Source organism: Suricata suricatta, chromosome 3 (assembly GCF_006229205.1).
Source record: "Suricata suricatta isolate VVHF042 chromosome 3, meerkat_22Aug2017_6uvM2_HiC, whole genome shotgun sequence".
Classification (NCBI taxonomy): Eukaryota; Metazoa; Chordata; class Mammalia; order Carnivora; family Herpestidae; genus Suricata; species Suricata suricatta.
The window spans coordinates 60,774,435-60,799,792 of record NC_043702.1 but is presented as its reverse complement, the minus strand read 5'-3'; the positions used below and the strand labels follow the sequence as shown (position 1 = coordinate 60,799,792).

The 25,358-nt window shown below is 37.1% G+C and overlaps 1 protein-coding gene across 1 annotated transcript in view; it reads right to left on the bottom strand.

Annotated features, from left to right (window-relative positions):
- The window catches only part of ABCB11 (ATP binding cassette subfamily B member 11), an 87,474-nt gene extending 64,185 nt beyond the window's left edge, over positions 1 to 23,289 (bottom strand). Inside the window, exons 1-5 of the mRNA XM_029934441.1 lie at positions 23,237 to 23,289; positions 17,781 to 17,883; positions 16,276 to 16,297; positions 13,546 to 13,597; positions 12,532 to 12,770 (exon numbers count right to left, since the gene is read on the bottom strand). Of these exons, the coding sequence (XP_029790301.1) occupies positions 12,532 to 12,770; positions 13,546 to 13,597; positions 16,276 to 16,297; positions 17,781 to 17,862 (395 nt within the window). The 5' untranslated portion in view covers positions 17,863 to 17,883; positions 23,237 to 23,289. The remainder of the gene's footprint in view (positions 1 to 12,531; positions 12,771 to 13,545; positions 13,598 to 16,275; positions 16,298 to 17,780; positions 17,884 to 23,236) is intronic.
- Between the last annotated feature and the right edge of the window lie 2,069 nt (positions 23,290 to 25,358).

Here is a 25,358-nt window from a genome sequence, read left to right as displayed (position 1 = left end):
ATGAAGGACATGGTGGCCAGTTATAAACAAACCTACTCAGACTAAAGTACTGAGCCCAGACCCATCTCCAGGATTTATTGGGGCAAATTTCCAGAGAATTACATCACTGGGGGATGGTGTGGATAAGCACATCGTACTTTATGATTCTGTTCACTCCTGAAGAACCCCAAAGGTGAATGGTTAACTCATTTTTGTTTTATGCTTGGGGATAAAAAGTTATTAGGGTTTTAAAAACTACTTGAGAATATTTCTGGAACAACAGAACAAATCTATCAGAAAAACTGCTAGGAAGGAAAAGAGCAGGCCAGCTTGGTTTCTTTCACTGCACATCAAATTTTTTAGTCATCTGGTGGAAATTTTTCTTGTGGATAAAAAATCCTGGAAAGCATTCTTTAAAGTGTGGGGGTGATTTGGATCACCAAATGGGTGCCTTTCTTTTTAATGGCAAAATTGACATACATCTCCTTGAATAAATTAAGATTCCCCTGGTTCATTTGTTGAAGAGAGAAGAGGACAGAAAGATGGCACTTGAAGGGGAAAGGTAAGAGATATTTTACAAATTATTAAGATAAGAACATTCTTACCTTGCCCTTAACGAAAAATAAAAATAAATGCACCATAAAATCACATTACTCAACTTCTACCTCAAGATTTCAGATCTACTAAAGCCATAGGGTTTTCATTTTCAATACCTATGAGGTCTTAATGACAGGGTGCATTGCTTTACATGGAGTTTTCCATTCAATGGTTTTCATGCACTATAGACCCAAGAAGTACTGACACTTTAGAATGAACATCGGTGTCAACTTCAAACTGAACATCACAGGTTGGCAGAAATGTGCCCATGTCCTACTCTCAGAATGTTGGGGGCTCTGTATTCTTCAATGCACAGGACATCAACCTGTACACAAATGGCTGATCACCAGGTAGAGCTGCTTTACAGGACATCTATATACTATGGTAGCTTACTGCCAGAATGGCTAGAGAATCTGTGACCATTTCCAGAATGGCTAGAATTTCCTTTAAGAGAATCTATGACAGTTTTTTTCACCGAGGAAGCTATTTGTTTATTTTTCATTAAACTTTTTATCTTGAGGTAAGTATAAATTCTCATGCAATTGTGAGAAACAATACAGAAAGATTATATATGCCCTTTGGTAATATCTTGAAAACTCTAGAACAATATCACAACCGAGATGTTGACATTGATATAATCAAGATTAGAATCTTCTCTTTCCCCAAGGATTCTTCATGTTGCCCTTTTATATCTACACAGGCTTCTATATAGCTTCTACTCCCCCCATTAATCCCTGGCTACCACTCATCTGTTCTCTAGAGCTATAGGTTTGTCATTCGAAGAACCTTATATAAATGGAACCACACAGTATGTAACCATTTGGCGTTGGTTGACTTTTTTTTTTTCCACTCAGTATAATCCTTTCATCAATTATTTGTTCCTCTTTTTTAAAAAATATTTTTATGTTTTATTTTTTGAAAGAGAGAGAGAGCGAGAGAGCAAGCAGGGGAGGGACAGAGAGAGAGAGGGAGAGACAGAATCAGAAGACAGGCTCCAGGCTCTGAGCTAGCTATAAGCGCAGAGCCCGACGCGGGGCTCGAACCCACGAACTGTGAGATCATGACGTGAGCCGAAGTTGGACCCTCAACCAGCTGAGCCCCCCAGGCGCCCTGGTTTGTTCCTCTTTATTGTCAAGTAGTATTCTGGGGCATAGATGTATCACAGCTTAACCACTCACCCATTGAAGAATGTCTGGGTTGCTTCCAGTTTTTGTCCATTACAAGTAAAGTTTCTATAACCTTTGTGTACAGATGTTTTGCATGAACATTGGTTTTCATTTCTCTGGGATAAATCCCCAACAGTAGAACGGCTGGGTTGTATAATATTATCATGTTTAATATATTTTTTTAATTGCCAAACTGTTTTCCAGAATGGCTGCACCATTTTGCATTCCCACCAGCAAGGTGTAGGTGATCCAGTTTCTCCATATTTTCACCAACATTTGGTGTCATCACTATTTTTATTTTAGCAATTCTGATAGATTTGTGCTGATGTCTCATTTTGATTTTAATTTGCTTCCCTAACCGCTAATGTTGCTGAATATCTTTTCGTGTGCTCATTTGCCATCTTTATATCCTTAGTGCAAAATCTGTTTATGTGTTTTTCCCATATTCTAATTTGAGTTTTTCTAACCATTTGGAGAATTCTTTATATTTTCTAGGTCCTAGCCCTTTGTTGGATACATACAGACATGCTCTCCCAGTTTCTAGCTTTTCTTTTTCATTATCTTAACAGTCTTTTGCAGAGCAAAAGTTTTTCATTTTGATTAAGCCCAATTCACCAATTTTTCTTTTTATGGACTGTACTTTTAGTGTCAAGCTTAAGAGCTCTTTGTCTAGCCTTAGACATGAAAATGGTCAGCTACACATTTTCCTAAAAGTCTGCAGTTTATTTTTTACATTTAAGTCCATAATTCATTTTGAGCTATTTTGTGCATGGGTTCATTTCTTGTCTATAGATGCCCAATTTCTTGGGCACCATTTGATAAAAAGTTTGTATATCTTCTATTGAATTTTTTTTCCACCCTTGTCAACAATCAGTTGGACATATTTGCATGAGTCTGTTTAAGTTCTCTGTTCTGTTCTTCCATCAATATCACACAACCTTGATTGCTGTAGCTATTTAACGTCTTAAAATTGGGTAAACTGTTCCCTCACACTTTATTCTTCTTTTTCAAAGTTGTTTTAGATATTCAAGTTCTTTTTCTTTTCACTTTTCATATAAATTTTAGAATAATCTTATCTCTACATACAAAAATACCTTACTGAGATTTTAATAGAAATTGTATAAAACCTGTATATCAGTTTGGGAGAATTGACATCTTTCTTATATTGAAGTTTCCAGCTCATTTACCAAATATGTCTCTTCATCTGTTTAGATCTTTGCTTTCTTTCATCAGCATTTTGCATTTTTCAGCATATAAGTCCCATATATGTTTTACTAGATTTACACCTAAATAAATTTTTAAGCAATTTTAAATGGCATTATAGTTTGAATTTTGGTGCTCACATGTTCATTGCTAGTATGTATAAATACTACTAAACTTTGTATGTTTATTTGGAATTTTATGACTTTGCCAAACTCATTTACTGGTTCTAAGATATTTTTGTAAATTCTTTGGGATGTTCTATGTCTACAATAATATCATTTCCAATATAATTGGGTATATTTATTCCCTTTATATCTGTATTTTGTTTTTAGTTAAAATGTTTTTGATTGTAATAAAAAACACATAACATAAAATTTACCAACTTAACCACAGTTCAGTAGTGTTAAATATTAAATCAGTATTCCTTTCCTTTTTTATTGTGTAGGCTAGAACTTTGAGCACTGTGTTGAATAATAGTGGTGAAAGCATATATCCTTGCTTTGTGTCCTGTCTCAGGGAGAAAGCATTCAATTTTCACTTTTTTTTCCTTACTTTGTTTTTATTAACTTTTTAAAAATTAAATGTCTTTAATGTTTATTTTTGAGAGGGAGAGAGAGAGAGAGAGAGAGAGAGAGAGAGAGAGAGAGAGAGAGAGAGAGAGAGAGAGACGGGGAGGGGCAGAGAAAGAAGGAGATAGAAAATCCAAAGCAGGCTTTCCACTCTCAGCTCAAAGCTGGACATGGGGCTCAGGCCCACCACCTGCAAGATCATGACCTGAGCCAAAGTTGGATGCTCAACTGACTGAGCTACTCAGGCACCCCTCAATCTTTCACTTTTAAGAATAATGTTAGCTGTAGGACTTCTTTGTAGATGTTCTTTCTTAAGTTGAGGAAGTTCCTTTGCATTCCTAGTTTTCTAAGAGTTTTTCTTATGGGTGGATGTTGAAATTTTAAATGCTTTTTCATCTTCAATGAAGATCATCATGTGGCTTTCTATATAGCCTGTTAATGTGGTAGATTACATTCACTGTTTTTCTAATACTAAACCACATGTGCTTCTCTAGAATATCCTTTACTTGGTGTGTAGTTCTTTTTTTATGTATTGCTAAATTCTATTTGCTAGTATTTTGTTAATATTTGGGGTCTATATTCATGAGGAATATTAATCTGTGCTATTCTTTTTTGTAATATTTTTGTCTGTTTTTTTTTAAATCAGTAATATTAGCTTCATAAAATGAATTGGGGAACTACTCCCTCTTATTATCTGAAAAATATTGTATAAAGTTGGTGGTATTCTTTTTTAAACATTAGGTAGAATTCTCCAGTAAAACCACATGGGCCTGGAGATTTCTCTTTTTAGAGTTTTAAAATTAGAAATTCAACTTCTTTACTAGGCTATTCTAATAATTTGTATCATACTGGGTGAGTTGTGGTAGTTTATTTTTTGAAGCAATTGGTTCATTTTTCTAAGTTGTCAAATTTATGTGTGTAGACTGGTTTATAGTAGTTCCTTGCTGTCCTTTTGATGTTTGCAAGCTCTACAGTAGTATCTCATCTTTCCTTCCCAGTATTGGTCATTTGTGTTTTCTCTGTTTTTCATCAGTTTTGATATAGGTTTGCTAATTTAATTGATCTTTTTCAAAGAACTAGCTCTTTGTTTCATTGACTTTCTGTATTGTTTGTCTTTATTTTTATTATACCTTCTCATCTGCTTTCTGTGGACTTATTTTGCTCTCTTTCTAGGTTCTTTTTTTTTTTTAATTTATGTTTTATTTATTTTTTAGAAAGGGAGAGACAGCATGGGCAGGGGAGGGTCAGAGAGAGAGGGAGACATAGAATCTGAAGACACGTTCTAGACTCTAAGCTATCTGTCAGCACAGAGCCTGATGCGGGGCTTGAACCCATGAACTGTGAGATCATGACCTGAGCTGAAGTTAGACACTCAACTAGCTGAGCCACCCAGGTGCCCTTTCTTTCTAGATTCTTAAGCTGGGGGCTTTGATGTTTAGTTTGAGATGTTTCCTCTTTTGTAATGTACGCATTTAGTGCTGTAAATTTTCCTCTCAGCACTGCAAGAGCTGTGTCCCATAGATTTTTACATTTTGTGTTTTGCTTTTCATTTAGTTCAATTTTTAAAACTTTTCCCTTGACACTTCCTCTTTGACCTATAGAATATTTAGAAGTGTACTGTTTGATTCCTAAGAATTTGAGGGGTTTTCCATTATCTTTCCATTACTGATTTCTAGTTTGATTCCATTGTGGTCAGAGAATGCACTCTATTATTTCAACTATTTTGTATTTTATTTCAGTTATCTTATATTTGTAAGCAAATTGAGGTTTGTTTCATGGCTCAGGGTATGGTCTGTCTTGGCATGTGCTCTGTAGGCACTTGAAAGAAATGTGTACTATATAGTTGTTGTTGTTGTTGTTAAGTAGAATGTTCTATAGATGTCGATTAGATCCTGTGGCTGCTGGTATTGAGTTCTATATCCTCAATAATTTTATGTCTAATTATTCTTTCAATTGTGGAGAGATGGGTAGTTAAGGGTTCTACTATAATATTGATTTGTATGTTTTTCCTTTCCATTCTGTCAGTTGTTGCTTCACATGTTTTGCAGTTCTGTTTAGTGTGTACACATTTAAGATTGCTGTGTCTTCCTGGCAGATTGACCCTTTCATCATTGTATAACGGTCCTCTTTGTCTCTGGTAAATTTCTTTATTCCAAAATCTACTTTATCTTATATCAGTATAGTCATTCCTGCTTTCTTTTGACAAATGTTTGCATGATAATCTTTTTCTTTTACTTTCAACTTGCTTATATTACTATGGTTAAAGTGATTTTCTCAGAAACAGCATGTAGTTGGGTTATGTTTTAAAATCGATTCTGCCAACCTCTGTCTTATTTTGCATATTTAAATCATTTACATTTAATATAATTAATGTAATCATACGTTAGGTCTCAATGTGACATTTTTATTCTGTTTTCTGTTTGTTCTCTCTGTTTTTGATTCCTCTGTTTCCTTTCTCCTGCTTTCCTATGGACTAGTCAAGCTTTTTTTTTATTTTTTTACTTCATTTTATTTTTTAAGTAATCTCTACACCCAACATGGAGCTCACACTCACAACCCCAAGATCAAAAGTCACATGCTCTACTGACTGAGCCAGCCACATGCCCCTCAAAATTTTTTAAATTCAAATTTGACTTACCTGTAGTGTTTTTGAGTAAGCGCTTTGTATAGTTTTCTTAGTGGTTGCTCTAGGAGTTATGTTATAAATATATCACTTATTATAATCTTCTAGTGTTGTCATTTTACCAGTTTGCACAGAGTATAAAAACACTACCCCCCTTTATATACCTTTACTCCCCTCTGTTAATATAATCCTCTTTAATATTTCCAAATCAAACTCACATCAGACAGTATTACAATAGGATGATATCAGTGTTGGCAGTTTTTACTTCCACCATCAAAAGTTAAGTTAGAAAACTCAAGAGGTGGAGGAAAGTCTATGATATTTACCCACGATTTTGCCTACCATGTTCTTCCTTCTTAATGCCCAAGATTATTTTTTATTATTTCCTTTCTGTTCAAAGAACCTCCCTTAGCCATTCTTAGAGTAAGTCAGCTGACAACAAACTCTCTGAATTTCCCTCATCTGAAAATATCTTGATTTTCTCTTCCATGGAGGTCATGATGAATGTCCTGACTCTGCTCCCACCCAAGAAGGTAGGGAGAGAGGTTTCTCATTACAGTAAGGGTGTTTCAACTCTCTATATATTCTTCACTTACACCACAGGGGTGAGGTGGGAGAGAGACACAGCAGGGGCTCATTGATACCTGGTAAAGGTGGAAGTCTAGGCCCAACTCAACCTTTGCTGGCATGGGTAAGACCAAGGTTACATGGTGTTTTTTATTTTTGTTTTGTTTTGTTTTCCTGTGGTGTTGGCTTGAGGAGAATAGTGATATAGTTGTTGCCTGAAATTTTTCTGTTAGTCTGCCTCTTTGTGGTATATTATCTAGAGAGAGCAGAATTTTATTGGGTCCTTTGTGGTTTGTGCTCATTGATTTTTCCACGTTGCAGCTTTGTAGTACATATGGGGCCTAAAAAAACCCAGGAAACTCAGAACCATGTCATGATTTGGGTCCTGAGAACTTCAACCTTGTTTTATCCACTTTTTAGACTACTATATTGGTTTTATATGAATGAATTAAATAATACAATCAAATGGCAGAGATTGTCAGACTGTATAAACCAAACAAAAACAAAACAAAACAAAACAAAAAACCAAAAACAAGCTGCACTGTAGACTGCCTACAAGAGACACATTGTAGATTCAAAGATATGAAGAAGTTGAAAGTAGGATGGAAAACAATATGTCATGGAAAAAAGCAATCATAACAAACCAAGAGTGGCTGTACTAACATAATACAAAATAATCTTTTAAAAATTGTTTTTAGAAATTTTTGTAATGATACAAGGATCAATCTATCAGAAGATTATAACAATTATAAACCTATATGTATTTAAAACCAGAGCTCCACCCCCCCACCATACATGAAGCAAAGTCTGACAGATTCAAGGGTAGAAATGGATAGTTCAGTAATAATAATCAGATATTGCAATCCCATACTTTCAGTATTGGATAGAATAACTAGGAATAGAAGACTTGAATAATACCATAAACCAATAGACCTAACAGACATCTTTTGATCATTCCATTCAATAACAGCAGGCTGCATGTTTGCCTCAAGTGCACGTGGAGCACTCTCCAGGAAGACACATGCTAAGCTATACCAATCCATGCTATCACATGATGAAATTTGAAAATACTCTGCTAAGCTAAAGAAGCCAGTCACAAAGGACCACATGCTGCAGGATTCCATTTGGATGAAATGCCCAGAATAGGCAAATCTATAGAGCCAGAAAGTAGATTAGTGGTTATCTAGAGCTGAGAGAGGATAGGGGATGGGAGAATAACAGCTCAGAGGTATGGAGTTTCTTTTTGTGGTAATAAAAATGTTCTAAAATTGGGGTATCTGGGTGGCTCAGTTGGTTACACATCTGACCCTTGATTTCAGCTCAGGTTGTGATCTCACAGTCATGGGATTAAGCTCTGTGTCGGGCTCTGCACTGACAGTTTGGAGCCTACTTGGGATCTCTCTTTCTCCCTTTCTCTCCCTCTCTGCTCCTCCCCTACTCTCATTCTCTCTCTGTCTCAAAATAAATAAACACAAAATTTTTTTATAGTTTATTTATTTTTGAGACAGAAACAGAGCACAAGTAGGGGAGGGGCAGAGAGAGAGGGAGAAACAGAATCTGAAACAGGCTCCAGGCTCTGAGCTGTCAGTACAGAACCCGATGCAGGGCTCAAACCCACGAACTGTGAGATCATGACCTGAGCAGAAGTTGGACGCTTAACCAACTGAGCCACCCAGGCACCCCTAAATAAACATTTTTTTTCTTTTGAAACTATTTTATTAATGTCCACCTGTATGGCATATAGAAAGAAGATTGAAGTTTTCAGGTCTTTACAATCTAGATCTATCCTTCCAGGTAAATGAAAACATCAGCAATGTCAACAAGTTTCTCTTTTGACAATATTAAATGTAAATACATAATCACAAATTCCCCTTACCTAAATTTACTCTGCTTATCATTTTTACATCTTTTGTAACTGACCAGCCAAGGACTTGAATGCCAGTTGTGTTCAGAATAATGAATTTGAAATTGCCAGTGACAAAAGTTCCTCCTGTCAACTTCTATTTATATAGGGAAAAATAATAGAAAGCAGTGAACTTTAGAGGCCCAACCCTGAAATTTTTTATCATTACATACCCAAAACATAGTACAAAGCAAAAATGGCAAATAATTCACATGTGGGCAAACATAGGCCACAAGAGGAAGCAAAAGCAAAGTCTATGTATACAAATGTTTTCTACTCAAATGCTTTACACATGCTTGAGTTTGCCTGGAGTGCTAGACTCCACAGAACCAGATAAATACATAAATGTGATTTGTATACTACATCAAATAATAGACAGTTAACAAACATTTAGCTTTGCATATTCTATTTGTTTGTAAAATACCTGCTTACTTCAAAGAGAAGAATGTCTTAAAGTAAATAAACATTTTTAAAAAGCTTCCAAAATTGATTGTAGTGATGGATGCATAACTCTGTGAAATACTGAAAACCACTGAATTATACATTTTAAACTGGTAAATTTAATGGCATGTGAATGTATCTCAAAAAGATGTTTTTAAAACTGTATGGTTTTACAGTGTTTAACTTCAACATAGTGTTTGAATGTATACACTAAATGTACATTGCTAAGAAAACAGACTAAAATCCAAGAGAAGGTACAGGCTGATTTTTACTTTGATGCATTCATATGTGGGGGAAATGAAGATTCATATTTCCCAATGGCTGTGGTAGTGAGCCTCTAAGGAGCCTCTAATCATGCTGTCTCTTGATTTGCATACTGCTGTGTAGTCCCTTCTCAAATTGTACCAGGGTTGGTCCTGTGACCAACAGAAAGTGACAGAAAGGGACACCTGGGTGTCTCTGTCAGTTAAGCATCTGACTCTTGATTTTGGCGCAGGTCATATGTCATGATTCATAAATTTGAGACCTCTGTTGGTCTCTGTCACTGACACCACCTGCTTGGGATTCTCTCTCCCTTTCTCTCTCTTTCTCTTCCCTAGTTACTCTCTCTCTCAAAAATAAAGGTAAACTTAACAAAAAAAGAAAGAAAATGGCAAAAATTATGATATGTCACTTCCACAATTAAATTATAAAACTTTGTGGCTTCTGTTTGAATTTTTACACTTTAATTGGATAAAAGAAAATAAAAATAAGCTACACTGTGGTATTTGGACTACTTGTATTTCTCCTTCATTCATCTTCTGTCATTCTTTTGCCATGTTATTTGACTATTCTGAGCAAATAAATTCTGATGAGCCGTTCAAGATTCTTGATGTTCCATAATACTTTTCAGCATTATTCACTGAGAGCTGTTTGATGGATTACAATTCATATATAGAAACCAACCAGTGAAATGGGAGAGAAAACCATGCTTATGTTGATAAGATCATGAAGGAGCCCTGACCAAGACCTACATCTATTATAATAGATGGAGAAACTTTACTTTAATGATATACTTTTTCCAAGAAAAAAAGTTGCAAAAGAGTTGGATAATTTTAGAAGCATGTTAACTACTTATAGTAAGAAAATGTCCTCTCCCTTGTCTTCTGTCCCACCCAAGTCTGTTTTCACATTGACCTTAACTCACATAAAAGCTAACCAAACATTTACTCAGAAGAATAAACAGTAGTCATGTCAGTGACCATAGTAACTCACACAGTATTCAATTCATCAAAGGAATAAAGAATAGGCCTGAGAAGGGTTGGGATTTATACAATTCCAGATATTCATATGAAATTTTTAAGAAGGCCAAATATCCATTTAATGTTTTGTATCACATGAATTCAGCAGAAGCCAATGAACTTCTAAAAGCCCTTATTTGCTTTGCCCAATGTGCTCACCTTCAAGTATATGATCCAGTAAGAATGAGTAAAGTATGAGTAATGGGTAGCCATAGTAAATTCTTTTCTAATGAATGCTGGTGATGCAGATGTTAAAGGTAGATTCATTCTCTAAATCATCTAATAAATATTTATAAGCACTTGGTATTGTGGATAAGTCTCAAATTTTAGCCCTTCTAACATTTATTTCCAAATATTAAGACATAAAGGGATCTGCTTTCAGGAATTTTCCCTAGAAAATTTTACCTTCATGAGTGTTATTAATGATTTGGGTCAATCTACATCATATATAACTCTGAATGCATTTTTTTCAAACAGGGAAGTAATTAACTTTATATTTTATAGTCATACTACTCTGTAAAAGGCAATGCACTTTTGTCCTCCAAAAGACTGTCATTGACAAAAGCAAACTGTCTTATGGAAGCTGTTCTGATTCTTCCAAATTTAGAAAAATATATACATATATAATCTTTAGGAAATGTATTTCTAATGAGAAGACTTATTATTTTTTAAAAACTAATTCTTCACATTATATGTTGTCTTGTATTTTTCTGTCAAACACTAACCAGTTGGAACTATCTATTTATTTGAGTGGTCTTTGATTTTACTGACTAGACCTAAATGCCATGAAGGTAAGAACCATGACTCAAAACAAGCACTGTATCCTTGAGGTTTACAAAAGTCCTGGTATGTAGTTGTTGTTCAAAAATTTTTGATTGAATGTGTGAATCAATGAAAGACCCTAACAGTAGATAATATTATGGAAGAGCATCAGTGATTTAGGAGGATTAGTTCATAATCTAAATCAAACATGCAGGGGTGCCTGGGTGAGGCTCAGCTGGTTAGGCGAACAACTCTTTTTTTTTTTTAATGTTTATTTTTGAACTAGAGAGAGTGCAAGTGGGGAAAGGGCAGAAAGAAAGAGACAGAAGATCCCAAGTGGGCCCCATCCTGACAGCAGAGAGTCGTTATGTGGATCAAACCTACAAACCATGAGATCATGACCAGAGCCAAAGCAGAAGCCCAATTGACTGAGCCACCCAGGCACCCCTGTCCAAATCTTGATTTAGGCTCAGGTTCAGTTCGTGAGATCAAGCCCTGCATCAGGCTTACCACAGACAGTATGGAACTGGCTTGGGAGTCTCTCTCCCTCTCTCTCTCTCTTAAAATAAATAAATAAACAGAAACAGAAACAAATAAAACACATAGAAAAATTTTTACATGAAGCCAAAAAATATAATTTTGCTGGAGGGAGTCATTCCAAGTGTCTTTCTAGCCAGGATGTGTCCTGCCCTTGGCTCTTGAACCTGAGTGTGTGGCTTCATACATGCAAATAAGCTTGTTCTGGCCCTGAGGCAGTGTGATGCAGACTACAAAGTCCATGCTATGACAGTGAGTCAACACTAAACACTATGGACTCACTGATTTCAAGTCAGCCTGTTGGGCTTATCACAAAATGAACTGGAGCACACTGAGTTCTGGCTAATTCCACATGGCTCCCTTCTATTTACAGCATCACACCACTCTTGCATAGAAACTCAACTACTGAGACCAGGGGCCTCTACTCCAACTTCTGTAGCACAATAATAAATTTTCCATTATAGAAAGAAGGCTGAGGATCAAGTGAACCATTAGCCACAGCCACAGAAGCTAAGAAATGGAAAGGAGTTAAGTGACTAACTTAACTTTAAGTCTTGAAAATGAGACATGAGACATAACAAAGATGCAAGTAAAATTCATGGCTCACTTCCCTAGTCTATTGGTAGTGTTCATCCTCAAGTCTGTAGTCTACCAAGTGGTTAAATTTGCGTGTCACATTTAATAGGCAATTTCCAAATCTGTTGTTGTTGTTAGAATTTAAAAACCTGGTAAGATAGGAAGAATCTCAGGGCAGAGTAATGTGTAGAAATACAGATTAAATTTATGTTTCTGTTCACTCTATGTTGGATATCAATCCAGTTCAGCTAATAAAATCCCACTCACACATCTTGAAATACAATTGAACATATAAGCCAAAAAAATAAAACAAAAAATAGCAGCCTACCCACAAGGCATTCCATTTGTCGTATTCTGGTCAAGGGAGCTGTTGATCCATACTATGGTGTTGTTTACACATGCTTTTCCAGGGATCTTGAGTTCTTGTAATTCAGTATCATAGTCAATAAAAACATCCGTCATTGTGCCAAAAATGAGCAGCACGCCTGGGTGAGATAGTCCATGGAGAAATGCACATAAACTTCCCACAAACATCAGCCAAATGTCAGTCGTTGAAGAAAATCGAAACTTGAAAAACAAAGGATTCAGAGATCATCTATGGGTGAAAAGCAGGAGAAGTAGGAGGACTATTTAATCTTAGTTACTAGACTCTGATAAAGTGTATTCAGCACCAAATTTTATGGGAATCATCTTCACTGAGCAAGAGTTTTCACTAACTATATAAAAATAAGTGGTATGTGAATGATCTAAGACAGTAGATTCTTATAGTTACTTTATGTTATTTCTTTCGTAGTCTCTGAATTTATTCTCTTTACCTCAAGAACTGACTTCAGTTCTTAGGTATTGAGTCACAACGTAAGTGGGAAGTGATCAATGGCATTGAAGCCATTGCCATGTAGAAATACTGCAGAAGGCATTCAGCAATAGCATAAATTTGCTCCCAGAGCAGATAGTGACAAAGAAGAGTGCCTATTTTTGCCTAGAAAGGCCTCTACCTTGTGAACATTTGGGGGAAATACCTACACTATGGAATTTATATAGATATAAGAATAAGTATACATAATATGGTTACTGTGATGATTTCCTTACTAAAATAATAATTACGGGCTTAATGATTATTTTCCATGACACTTTTCTGATCTCTCAGATGGGATTTATGTGTTTAATTGGCAATATATTTCTACTTGCCATTAGGCATGTTATCCCATAGACAAAGTTTATGACTAAAAATGTGAACACTGTACTTAGAAACCTGCCAATGACTGAAGATTTAACACTCCTCCATGATCTGAACAATTTGCTGTTGCAAAATTTATGTCAAAAATCAGCACAATTTTATTACCAATTGAAAGAAGCTAACTTGACTGCTGTCACCTTTTTTCTCATCTTGTAACCTGAGGAGAGAAACATATGGATTTACAGACCATCCTTTCCAAAACAACGAGAATTTCTCCCTAGTTGGTGATTTTATGAGTCACCCTTTAGTAAGAAATAAAGTCCCTGCTGACTGAGAAATTCTTGCCAAACCACGCATCCTAAAAACAAGCTTTTATTTTTCAGATTTACCTCTTCTAGAGATTTCATTATAGCTATATTTCATGCTGAGCAGAGATTCAGTGAAGTTTTTCTGAGATATATTGAAAGAAAATAAAAAGTTTATATTAGCAATAACTATTGGACCTCATCCTTGACCCTCAACCTGTTTCTATTACATTTCCTTGTGGGTAAATTGAGGTGGTTGGATTAGCTGATTTAAAGCTTCCTTATAGCACTTAAAAATTTTACAGATACATTAAATAGTACTGATATGATGGAAGTTTTTAAAAACTCCTATACTTCCCATAAAATCATATTTCCTTAGTATTTCTTACTCGTTTCATTTCTCATAATGTTGTCTCTAACCCATATTTGACCTCAACTCCAGGGATCTCTACTTCACCTGAGTCATCCCCCCCCCCCGCCACCCCTCATGGATATACCCTGGACCTTTCTTTCAACAGAAACTGCTCTACTCCATGACACTCTGACTGGAGATGCATCTTATTTTGTCACTTCCTTTCTCTTTCTACACCATTTTGTCATCTCAGTTGGGATCTGCACTTCCTTAAACCCTCGTTATTTTATAATAGTTAAAACCCTATCAAGATTGTCTTCCTTCCCCATACATCCAGCTCCCACAGCCAGCCATTTGGACCACACTCTTACTGTCATCCTTAATCCTTTTCCCCACCTCTGTCTTTAGAAACTCCCTCATCTCTGCATCCATCCAGCTGTTTGCCCATCTCCACCTGAGGACTTGCCCCTCTCCACCTGACGCCAGACTGTGGGGCCTGCTAGAGACAATCTCTTCACCATGTAAACTGATGCCAACACACGCCATACCTAGCAGTCAGCTGGCCTAACGTTCCCCTCCAGCTCACAGTAGAATCCCAAGTCTTTGCTGAGCTGTCCAAGGCCCTCCATAATCTGGCCAATTGGCTCTCTTACCTTGTTTCTTCCTACTCACTCCAATTCTCTCCACCCAAGAAACCTGGCCTCTTTGCTAACCTTTGTTCATTCCACCATTTGGACTTCCTGTTTCCTCTTGCCAGAATGCTCTTCCTTCAGATACTTGCAACCCTCTCATCTCCTTTAGACATTCCCACAAAAGTCACCTTCTCAATGGTACCTTCCCTGGTACCCTGGCCTTTAAAATTTCAACTTTCTCCCCACATCATTTCATATTTCCATCCTATGTTTGCTTTTTTCCTTAGACAGTGATACATTATTACTAGCTACCATGCTACATATCATATTTATTTATGGTGCTTATCATGTCATCCTCACTAAAATGTAAGCTCCTCAAGGACAGAGATTTTTGCCCATTTTGTTCTTTTCTGTATTCTCAGTACCTGTAATAGTATCTGACACCTGGTATACATTTAATTAATATTTATTAAATGAATGAATGAATGAGTATGGTCTCCATCCTTTTTTTAAATGTTTTTATTTATTATTGAGACAGAGAGAAACAGAGCATGAGTAGGGGAGAAGCAGAGAGAGAGGGGGAGACACAGAATCTGAAGCAGGCTCCAGGCTCTGAGCTGTCAGCACAGAACCCAATGTGAGACTTAAACCTACGAATCGTGAGATCACGACCTGAGCTGAAGTCGGAGGCTTAACTGACTGAGCCACCCAGGTGCCCTGTATGGTCTCCATCCTTAACTCAATCCATAACACTGTACTTCATCTATCTACAGATTATTCTATTTCTCTCTACAGCTTTCTCAAACTTTCACCATGATTTTCTCATTCTACATTACCACATCTAACAGAAAATATTCATTCCTAAAAACCAAAGAACTCACTCAACCTTCCTGTCGATTCTCTCTTTGCTGTTCATCAGCACCCACACCCATTTTCATCTTTTTTCCACCCAGTGAGAATAGTGTGGTTCCTCTAGGCCCAGGCTGATCCTACCATTCCTAGTCTAAAATTGATATTACCACATCCACCACCCCTCTCTACTGTGAATTACTTAAAATTTCTTAAAGAACTTCAACTTCTGCCTTATTACCAGCCCTTTTTCAGGAACTTGTCTAGCACCTCCCTTCTGTCTTCTAAGTTAGACTCCATCTAATCCTACTCTCAAGGCAATGTATGATTAACTGACATTTGCTTTATATGAGAATTTAAACTTTTAAAATAAGGAGAAATATCTAATAATTTTAGGGTTCTACTATGTGCCTATGGGAAGAATTTGGGGTTAAGGGACCTCCCTTGTGCTCATGAAATATTACTTGCCCAACTTTAGCTCTGCCCATTTAGGTTAGGAATTCTATAATGTTGGTAGGTACACAGGGGAGATTTGGACCTAACCCAGAAGGGATCTTTCAAAGGGTTTCTGAAATCAAATTACAGCAATTTTTTTTTTCAAATGATAGCCATATTTTAAAAGAAAAGGAATGGATCACCTATACCATTTTATGGTAAGTACAATGTGCACAAAAATATTATCTCTCGTTATACCTTAAAAGGGAATATTAGGGAGTAATTCTAGAAAAGATGATGCATTGTTGAAATAGTCACTTACCTTGAATTCTTATCATTGTTATCTGTCAGGATAAAAACAATGCACAAAGCAGTTAATGATACAATTAAACATAGTCATTAATAATTTTGCTCTGGGAAAACATTCCCATAAATTAGTTATATTCATGGAGCATTGCAAACTGACTATTTGCTTTCTTCTTCTTCTTCTTTTTAATTCTCTCTCTTTCTATGTCTCTCATATTACACAAGGTTCACGTTCAGGACTGCTGGCTTGACTACATTTTTAGATATTTCTACAAAGTATGAGATAATTATATTTTGAGTGTCAACTGGAGACCAACAGTTTTTAAGTTTATTTATCTTGAGAGAGAGAACATGTGGAAGTGTGCATGAGTTGAGGAGGGGCAGAGAGGGCGGGAGAGACAAAGAATCCCAAGCAGGCTCTACACTGTCAACATAGAGCCTGACATGGGGCTTGATCTCACGAACTGTGAGATGACAACCTGAGCTGAGATCAAGAGTCAGATACTTAACTCACTGAGCCATGCTTGGCAGCTCAAGACCAACATTTATAAATTAATTGAAGAAAATCTAATTTTTTTTGAACCACCAAGTAAAATAAATATTTGTTGTTTGGTTCCTTGGAAACATGTGAATTGATCTATTTAAAGTTGAGAATTAACTAGACAATAAAATGATGTTGACACTCCAAGCCAGTAGAAGCCTCAGGATTGAACGGGATATAATTTTCTCCAGCCTAGGTCAGAGGAGATGGAGGGTAGGAAGTGAAAGTGGGGCTGCAGGGTCATGGGTGTAGGGAAGCAAAGAGAAAGGGCATCAGAGCACTAATGTCAACCACCACCATGGGACAGCAAATCCTCATTTCCTGGCATTTTAATTAATTTAATTTAAATAAGAGTAAAGAGACATTATAGTGTAGATAGAGATTAACATCTGGGGTTTGGGAATCAGATAGAACTAGATTACAATGATGGCTCCATCAATTACTAGTCAGTCATGTGATCTTTGCCAAGTTTTAAAAAAATTTGTTCAAGTCTAATTTTCTTCTTCCTTAAGTTGTAAAATTATAGAATTTGTTGAAAAAAATAATAATTGCTTGGAATCACCTGTGCTCACTAGATGTTAGGTACTAATGCTACAGATCCTCTTTCCCATTGTCTCATTCTAGCCAGCACTGTCTTAGTATAGTTTCTCACTTAATAATTATCACTATAATCAATTATAATAGATCAATAAAGGTAATAATAATGACCAATGCTGGATCAACCCTACTCTACTAGGAAAGAGATATTTGTAGATGAAATACTTTCATTTATGCACACTTTGTGCATTTTTACTTAGCACTTTCAGACATTCCATAACATGGATCCTGGAAAGAACTACCCATTTGTAGGTAAGAAATGCATCCAGTAATGGTTCTACATATTATTGATTTTTCTCTGTCCCTTGAAACTTCACTATCTTGTCCACTTTTGTTCTAACCGTTTTTTGTATAAGAGACAGTAAGAGAAAAAGGCCACTTACATGATCTGTCTGACTCAAAACCATAATTCTCCTCTCCAAATTTCTTCACACTGCGAAGAATTACTGAGTCAGACATGGTCATTGCAATCTGCAGCCAATAGCCCTATAAAACAAAATAATCATTGCAATTATTTCTTTTTTCTTCTTTAAACAAAGTAGCCAAATGAAAGAACAATTTGGTACAAGAAATAACCTTCACTAACAATCTAAATCCTCACTAAAAAGCATATTTTAGTTGGTTAATAACTCCATGAAAGAGCCTAATTATTAGGAAAGATAAAGCCAAACCATTGATTATGGCTTTCTCTATCTGATGAATGAATAGTTGCTTTTTATTTATTTGTTCCTTCTGCTTGTCTTTCCTCCTTCTCTCTCTCAATCACTCCCTCCTCCCTTCCTTCTTTTCTTACTTTTCTCTCTTTCTTTCTTTCTTCTCTAATGAGTAAAAATAAACACCACTGGCACTACGCAACCAACTGGTGACATTCTTGGGTCACTGTAGCAAACGAACTACCCCTAAATACTGGTGGATAACCTTCAGTGCTTCTTTGTAAATGCAACTCCCAGATCAAGGATATGGTGAGTCTGGCGTGGACCAGGGGAACAGCTACTCACTCATTTTATAGAAAATGTGTAAACTTGACATCAAAACAAATGAGAATTATATAAGAAAAAATATAATTATAATTACTTTTGAAAATAGATTTAAAATTATTAAATATGTTAAGTATAACATATATAACATATTGTCAGCAGTTCATGAAAAAAATATAATGAGCAATGTTGATCCCAGGAATGCAATGATTGTTTCATGTGAAAAAAAATTGATCATTTTTATAGATGCTGAAAAAGTATTCAATAAAAATCAATATTCATTACTGATTTGTAAAATACTATAAAACTAGAGAAATCATTATCTGTAACTCCAAGATTTTGGGTAATAAACACTAAAACCTTTAAATGGGATATTATTATTGTTATATTATTATTATCAAATATCTCCCAACAAATAAGAGCCCTGGGCCAGATGGCTTCGCTGGGGAATTCTACCAGACATTTAAATCAGAGTTGACACCGTTTCTTATCAAACTATTCCAAAAAATAGAAATGGAAGGAAAATTTCCAGACTCACTCAATGAAGCCCAAACCAGAGAGACCCAGCAAAAATAGAGAACTACAGGCCAACATTCCTGGTACATATGGATGCAAAAATCCTCAACAAGATACTAGCAAATCGAGTTCAACAGCATATAAAAAGAATTATCCACCATGATCAAGTGGGATTCATTCCTGGGTTACAGGGCTGGTTCAATATTTACAAATCAATCAATTGTGATACATCACATTAACAAAAGAACAGATAAAAAGCATATGATTGTGTCAATAAATGCAGAAAAAGCATTTGACAAAATACAGCATCATTTCTTAATAAAAATCCTTGAGAAAGTTGGGATAAAAGGAACTTACTTAAACATCATAAAAGCCATTTATGAAAAGCCCACAGCTAATATCATCCTCAATGGGGAAAAACTGAGAGCTTTCCCCCTGAGATCAGGAACACAACAGGGATGTTCACTCTCACCACTGTTGTTTAACATAGTGCTCGAAGTCCTGGCATCAGCAATCAGACAACAAAAGGAAATAAAAGACATCAGAATTGGCAAAGATAAAGTCAAACTTTCACTTTTCAAGGATGACATGATATTCTACTGTGGGAAGTGGCAAAGATTTCAGCTGCTTGGCTGGATTTGTCACTCCCTGAGGGTAGTTGCAAAATAGGCAGGGGAGCACCACTCTCTGTCAGAGGAAAAGCCAGAAGATCAAAGATCAACCGCCTGCAGGGAAGGTAGTATCAGCCCCTCAGGCGCTGTGCTAAAACACTTTAGTCTGGTTCCTCTTTTACTCCAGTCTTAATCCCTTAACCCTGTTTCCTAGCAACCAACCTAGGTCAGCTGCCTTGTTTTCCCGCCTTGAAACCTTTATAAGACAGGGTGTTTTCTCAATAAAGAGGCTTGATCGAAACCGTGTGTTGTGACTTCACTCTCTGTGCGTCCTCCCTCCTGCCCTTTCTCTCCCTCTCTCAGGAAAAGAACCCTCGACGATTCTCCACCCTGCCGGTTGGGGCGGACGAAACAGGTACCGCCGAACGCTGGGGACTACCGCACCGGGACCTGGCATCAGTTAAGACATTCTACAAGGAAAATGCGACAGACTCCACCAGAAGTCTACTGGAACTGATCCATGAATTCAGCAAAGTCCAGAGTACAAAATCAATATACAAAAATCAGTTGCATTTTAATACACCAATAATGAAGCAACAGAAAGAGAAATCAAGAAACTGATCCCATTCACAATTGCACAAAAAAACCATAAAATACTTAGGAATAAACCTAGCCAAAGATGTAAAAGATCTGTATGATGAAAACTTATAAAGAAAATTGAAGAAGACACAAAGAAATGGAAAAACATTCCATGCTCATGGATTGGAAGAATAAATATTGTTAAAATGTCAATACTACACAAAGCAATCTAGACATTCAAAGCAATTCCAATCAAAATTGCACCAGCATTCTTCTCAAAGCTAGAACAAACAATCCCCAAATTTTATGGGACCACAAAAGACCCCGAATAACCAAAATAATATTGAAGAAAACCAAAACAGTAAGCATCACAATCCCAGACTTCAGCCTCTACTACAAAGCTGTCATCATCAAGACAGTATGGTTTTGGCACAAAAACAGACACATTGATCAATGGAATAGAATAGAGAACCCAGAACTGGACCCACAAATGTATGGCCAATTAATTTTTGACAAAGCAGGAAAGAGTATCCAATGGAAAAAAAGACAGCCTCTTTAACAGATGGTGCTGGGAGAACTGGAGAGCAACATGCAAAAGAATTAAACTAGACCACTTTCTCACATTGTACACAAAAAGAAACTCTAAATGGATGAAGGACCTGAACATGAGACAGGAAATCATCAATACCCTAGAGAAGAAAGCAGGAAACAACCTCCTTGACTTCAACCACAGCAATTTACTACTCAACACATTTCCAAAGGAAGGATCAAAAATGAACTATAGGGACCTCATCAAGATAAAAAGTTTCTGCACAGCAAAGGAGACAATCAATAAAACTAATAGGCAACTGATGGAATGGGAAAAGATAGTTGCAAATGACATATCGAATAAAGGTCTAGTATCCAAAATCTGTAAGGAATTCACCAAATTCCATACCCAAAAAACAAATAATCCAATGAAGAGATGGGCAGAAGACATGAACAGACACTTCTCCAAAAAGGACATCCAGATGGCCAACAGAAACATGAAACAATTCTCAACATCACTCATCATCAGGGAAATACAAATCAAAACCACACTGAGATACCACCTCACACCAGTCAGAGTGGCTAAAATGAACAAATCAAAAGACTATAGATGCTGGCAAGGGTGTGGAGAGATGGGCACTTGCCTACACTGTTGGTGGGAATGTAAACTGGCGCAGCCACTCTGGAAAACAGTGTGGAGGCTCCTCAAAAAGTTAACAACAGATGTTACTCCCCTATGATCCAGCAATAGCACCGCTAGGGATTTACCCAACAGATACAGGAGTGCTGATGCATAGGGGTACATGTATCCCAATGTTCATAGCAGCACATTCAACAATAGCCAAATCATGGAAAGAGCCTAAATGTCCATCAACTGATGAATAGATCAAGAAGATGTGGTTTATATATACAATGGAATACTACATGGCAATGTGAAAGAATGAAATCTGGCCATTTGTAGCAATGTGAATGGACCTCGAGGGTGTCATGCTAAGTGTAATAAGTCAGGCAGAGAAGGACAGATACCATATGTTTTCACTCATATGTGGAACAGGAGAAACTTAACAGAGGGCCATGGGGGAGGGGTAGAGGGAAAATAGTTGGGGAGAGGGAGGGAGGCAAACCATAAGAGATTCTTGAATACTGAAAACAAACTGAGGCTTGATGGAGGTGGGGGAGAGGGGAAGGGGGGTGACAGGCATGGAGGAGGGCACTTGTTGGGATGAGCACTGGGTGTTATATGGAAACCAATATACTATTGACAATAAACTATTTTAAAAAATAAATTAAATAAAATAAAAAAATAAAACCATAGAGTAGGCAATTTTTTTCCTACACTACTTCCTAATCTATTTCAAGCATTCATGAGCAAATATTTGTCACCATTACTCTCAGTAAAGACACAAATTATTCAAGGAGCTTACAATCAAGTGGGGGAAAGGGCATATGAACAGTAACTCCCAGGCAGGGAAATGCAGGCTCCGGGGATAATTACAGAGTGTTATAGGGCACAGGAGGAGGGTGGCCAAGTCCAGAGGTGTGGGGCAGGGGTGTGGGGATGAGGTGGGGGATGTGGATGCACACAGAAAGAACCTTTATTAAACAAGAGCCTATAAATCACCTAATACTTTAAAACTTTAATATAACCACTATTAGAGTTTTTTGTACAGTCATTATAATTTGTCTCCAATATGTCTAGTAAACTATCCTTCCCTCAAAACATTTGAAAATAATGCACCTCATTCCCAGTCTTAAACATGAATGATATTTGATTGATGTGTTTAAATCATCAACATGTGATTTCTACTGGTTAGGGAAACCTAAAAACGAAAATTAGTTTCTTGAAACCAACATTTCTCCCTCTAGCCATGCATCCAGAGCTCATATTTTTTAGTATCTAAATTATTGAGGGGCGCCTGAGTGGCTCAGTCACTTGAGCTTCTGGCTTCGGCTCAGGTCATGATCCTGCAGTTTGTGGGTTTGAGCCCTGCGTCGGGCTCTGTGCTGACAGCTCAGAGCCTGGAGCCTGCTTCAGATTCTGCATCTCCCTCTCTCTCTGACCCTCCCCTGCTCACAGTGTCTCTCTTTCTCAAAAATAAATAAAACATTTAAAAAATCAAATTATTGAAAACTGGGAGAGTGAGGATATAAGCATGGTATTAGAGAAAAGACAATGTCAGTATAGTTCTGTATTAAACCAGCACGAGCTTTCCAGATGGGATTTGTGGTTATCAGTGCAAACAGAATTGAACTTGCACAAAGCCATGATAAAAAAGTTTACTAGCATTTTTACTTTGGGAAGATTATTCAATCCATTCACCCATTTGCGCCACACACACACACACACACACACACACACACACACACACATTCAGAAGAATTGCTGCATAAAGTAACATTGCTACAAATGAGAGAGTAACCAAGAGTCACCTGTATTGTATATCATATTATGAAATTATTAACATACTCTGCAAGCTCCTATCCAAGCCTTACAGTATTGTTTCTCGCATGACAAGAGGACAGCCGTTAGTGAATCAGAAACACAATCCCCATAAGGTAATACTTGGAGGGAACGGACTTGCAGAACATGGTCCTCAACTGCTGTAGACAGTAGTAGAAATCACTTACCTGTGAGGGTAGACTTGAGGAAGCCAGAGAAACAATGAACTCTACCGTGGAGAGTCAAATGGTTTTACAACCTTTTCGAACTTCAGTTTTCATCATTACTAAACACTGAACGGAATTCAAGCCTTTTCTACAACATTATCTATTTACTGACAGGTCAATGCCCTGAAGGCCAGCCTAAGCACAGTTCAGTGACATCTGAGGAAAGGTTGAACACACTCAAAACAATAACTCCAAACACGCAGTGGGCTTGGGGAGCCATCCGAGGGCTTCAACAGGCTTTGAAAGGTGTGGATTCCCTTGAAAGAAGGCACGAGACACTGGTGCCCCTCCCCCTACCCCAGCCCCTGCACGCTGCAAAAGCAGGATGATTCTGGCTACATCCAGCTCTTCTTTACATAGGCCCTTGGTCTTAAAAAAATTACTTTAAAATATAAAGAGACCAAAAAAAAAAAAAAAAAAAAAAACCAAAACAACACAAACAAAAGACCCACACAAACCCCTCCCAAACCTTTAAACACTTTTCCTCAATTTGAAAGATTACTCTTAGAAAGTCCTTATGTGGCAGGCCCCTGATACTCCTGACACAGCCCCAGAGCTGTATGGAGATAGATGATTGAAGGAACACGTGAAAAAGCCTTTTTGCTCAAAACTCTGAGTGTTCACTTGACCCTTGCCCCCTGGCCTCAACAGTCAACAACCTCAGGCTCTCCCCACCAGATAAATGATTTTTTAAAAGGTTTAAACCAACAGAAATCCACGTCAAATAAACACATGTGGCTTCTCCAATGGCTTTCTGCTGTCCATCTCTGTTCCTCTCCCTTCTTATTAATTCTAACATTTTTCTCAAATGCCCTTTTTTGTTTTTATCTCTCTCCCTGCCTGAGCTAACCATTTCCTAAGAGCACCTCACTGTGGCCACCAGAGATGAATAATAGCCAATGCTGGTCAAGTCCTTGTTGGGTACCTAGCTCAGCTTATTTGGACTCCTTATTTGGACTTCTCAATAACCATAGGAGTTTGGTGCTATCATCATCATCCTCATTTTATAGTTGAGGGAAATGAAGCACAGAGATGTTAAATAACCCACCCAAAGTCTTGCAACGAATAGGTCTAGAGCCTATGCTCCTAATCAGGCCATGCTGACCTTCCCCCACCCCAGGCTCTGAAATGCAGGTGATGGCCAGTGCTTCCCAGTTTGCAGAAAATAAGATCAAATTTTCTTACTTTAAAATTTTTCTGCCATAAACTTTTAAAAACTTCAGTATCTTCTATTTGTCTCTACTGAAACCTATATATAATGGTTTGTGGTTTAGCCCCAAATTTTGTATGTCACTATATGTATATGTTAAAATTTCAATATATATTCCCTCCATCTGAACTGGTTTGAAATGTCCTAGGACAAGTTGACATCCTAGGCAAGCAACTATAATAATATTGGGTTCGGCACCAACTAGGACCCAGGAAAAAGACATTTGCTTTACACAAAACCAAAAGGACAGCACAGCTGTGGGATTGTAGCTTTGGCTGGGAGAAGATTCTCAGTAGAATTTTGTGACCTTTGTTCTCATAAAGTTCTTGATAACACCCACAAAGTGAAAATGAGCTTCTCACTGGTCCTAGTGTCCTAAGCCTTTTCCTTGTGTGGCATGTAGATGTAAAAGAAGATAATAAAAATAGAGAGTTAGGATCAGAACCAGGATTGCAGAAGTTCTGTTTAATCACCTCATCTTGTAGATGCAAAAACTGAGGACCAAACAAGGACCTGCTCTGAACCCCTGGGAGGTTTAGTAACTAATCTTCCTCTGCTCCTTCAAGTCTGGCTGCTTGACCAGCTGGCGCAAGATGAATACCAAGTTCATCATTCCTGTTTTGTTTAAATGGTAGGTGAGTTTTCTTTATGGTTTATGGTTTAAAAACAGATAGGGCTGTGGTCCCTGCTGTCCTCCAGTTAAAGCCTCAACTGACACACTTTTTGAGTGCTTACTATGTGCCAAATACTGTTTTAACTTCTGGAATACAAGAATGAGCAAAACAGATGAGAATTCCTGCCCTCAAGAATCCTGTATTCTAGTGCGGTGGGCAGAAGAGGTAGATTGTAAACAATAAGGCAACATATATGCAG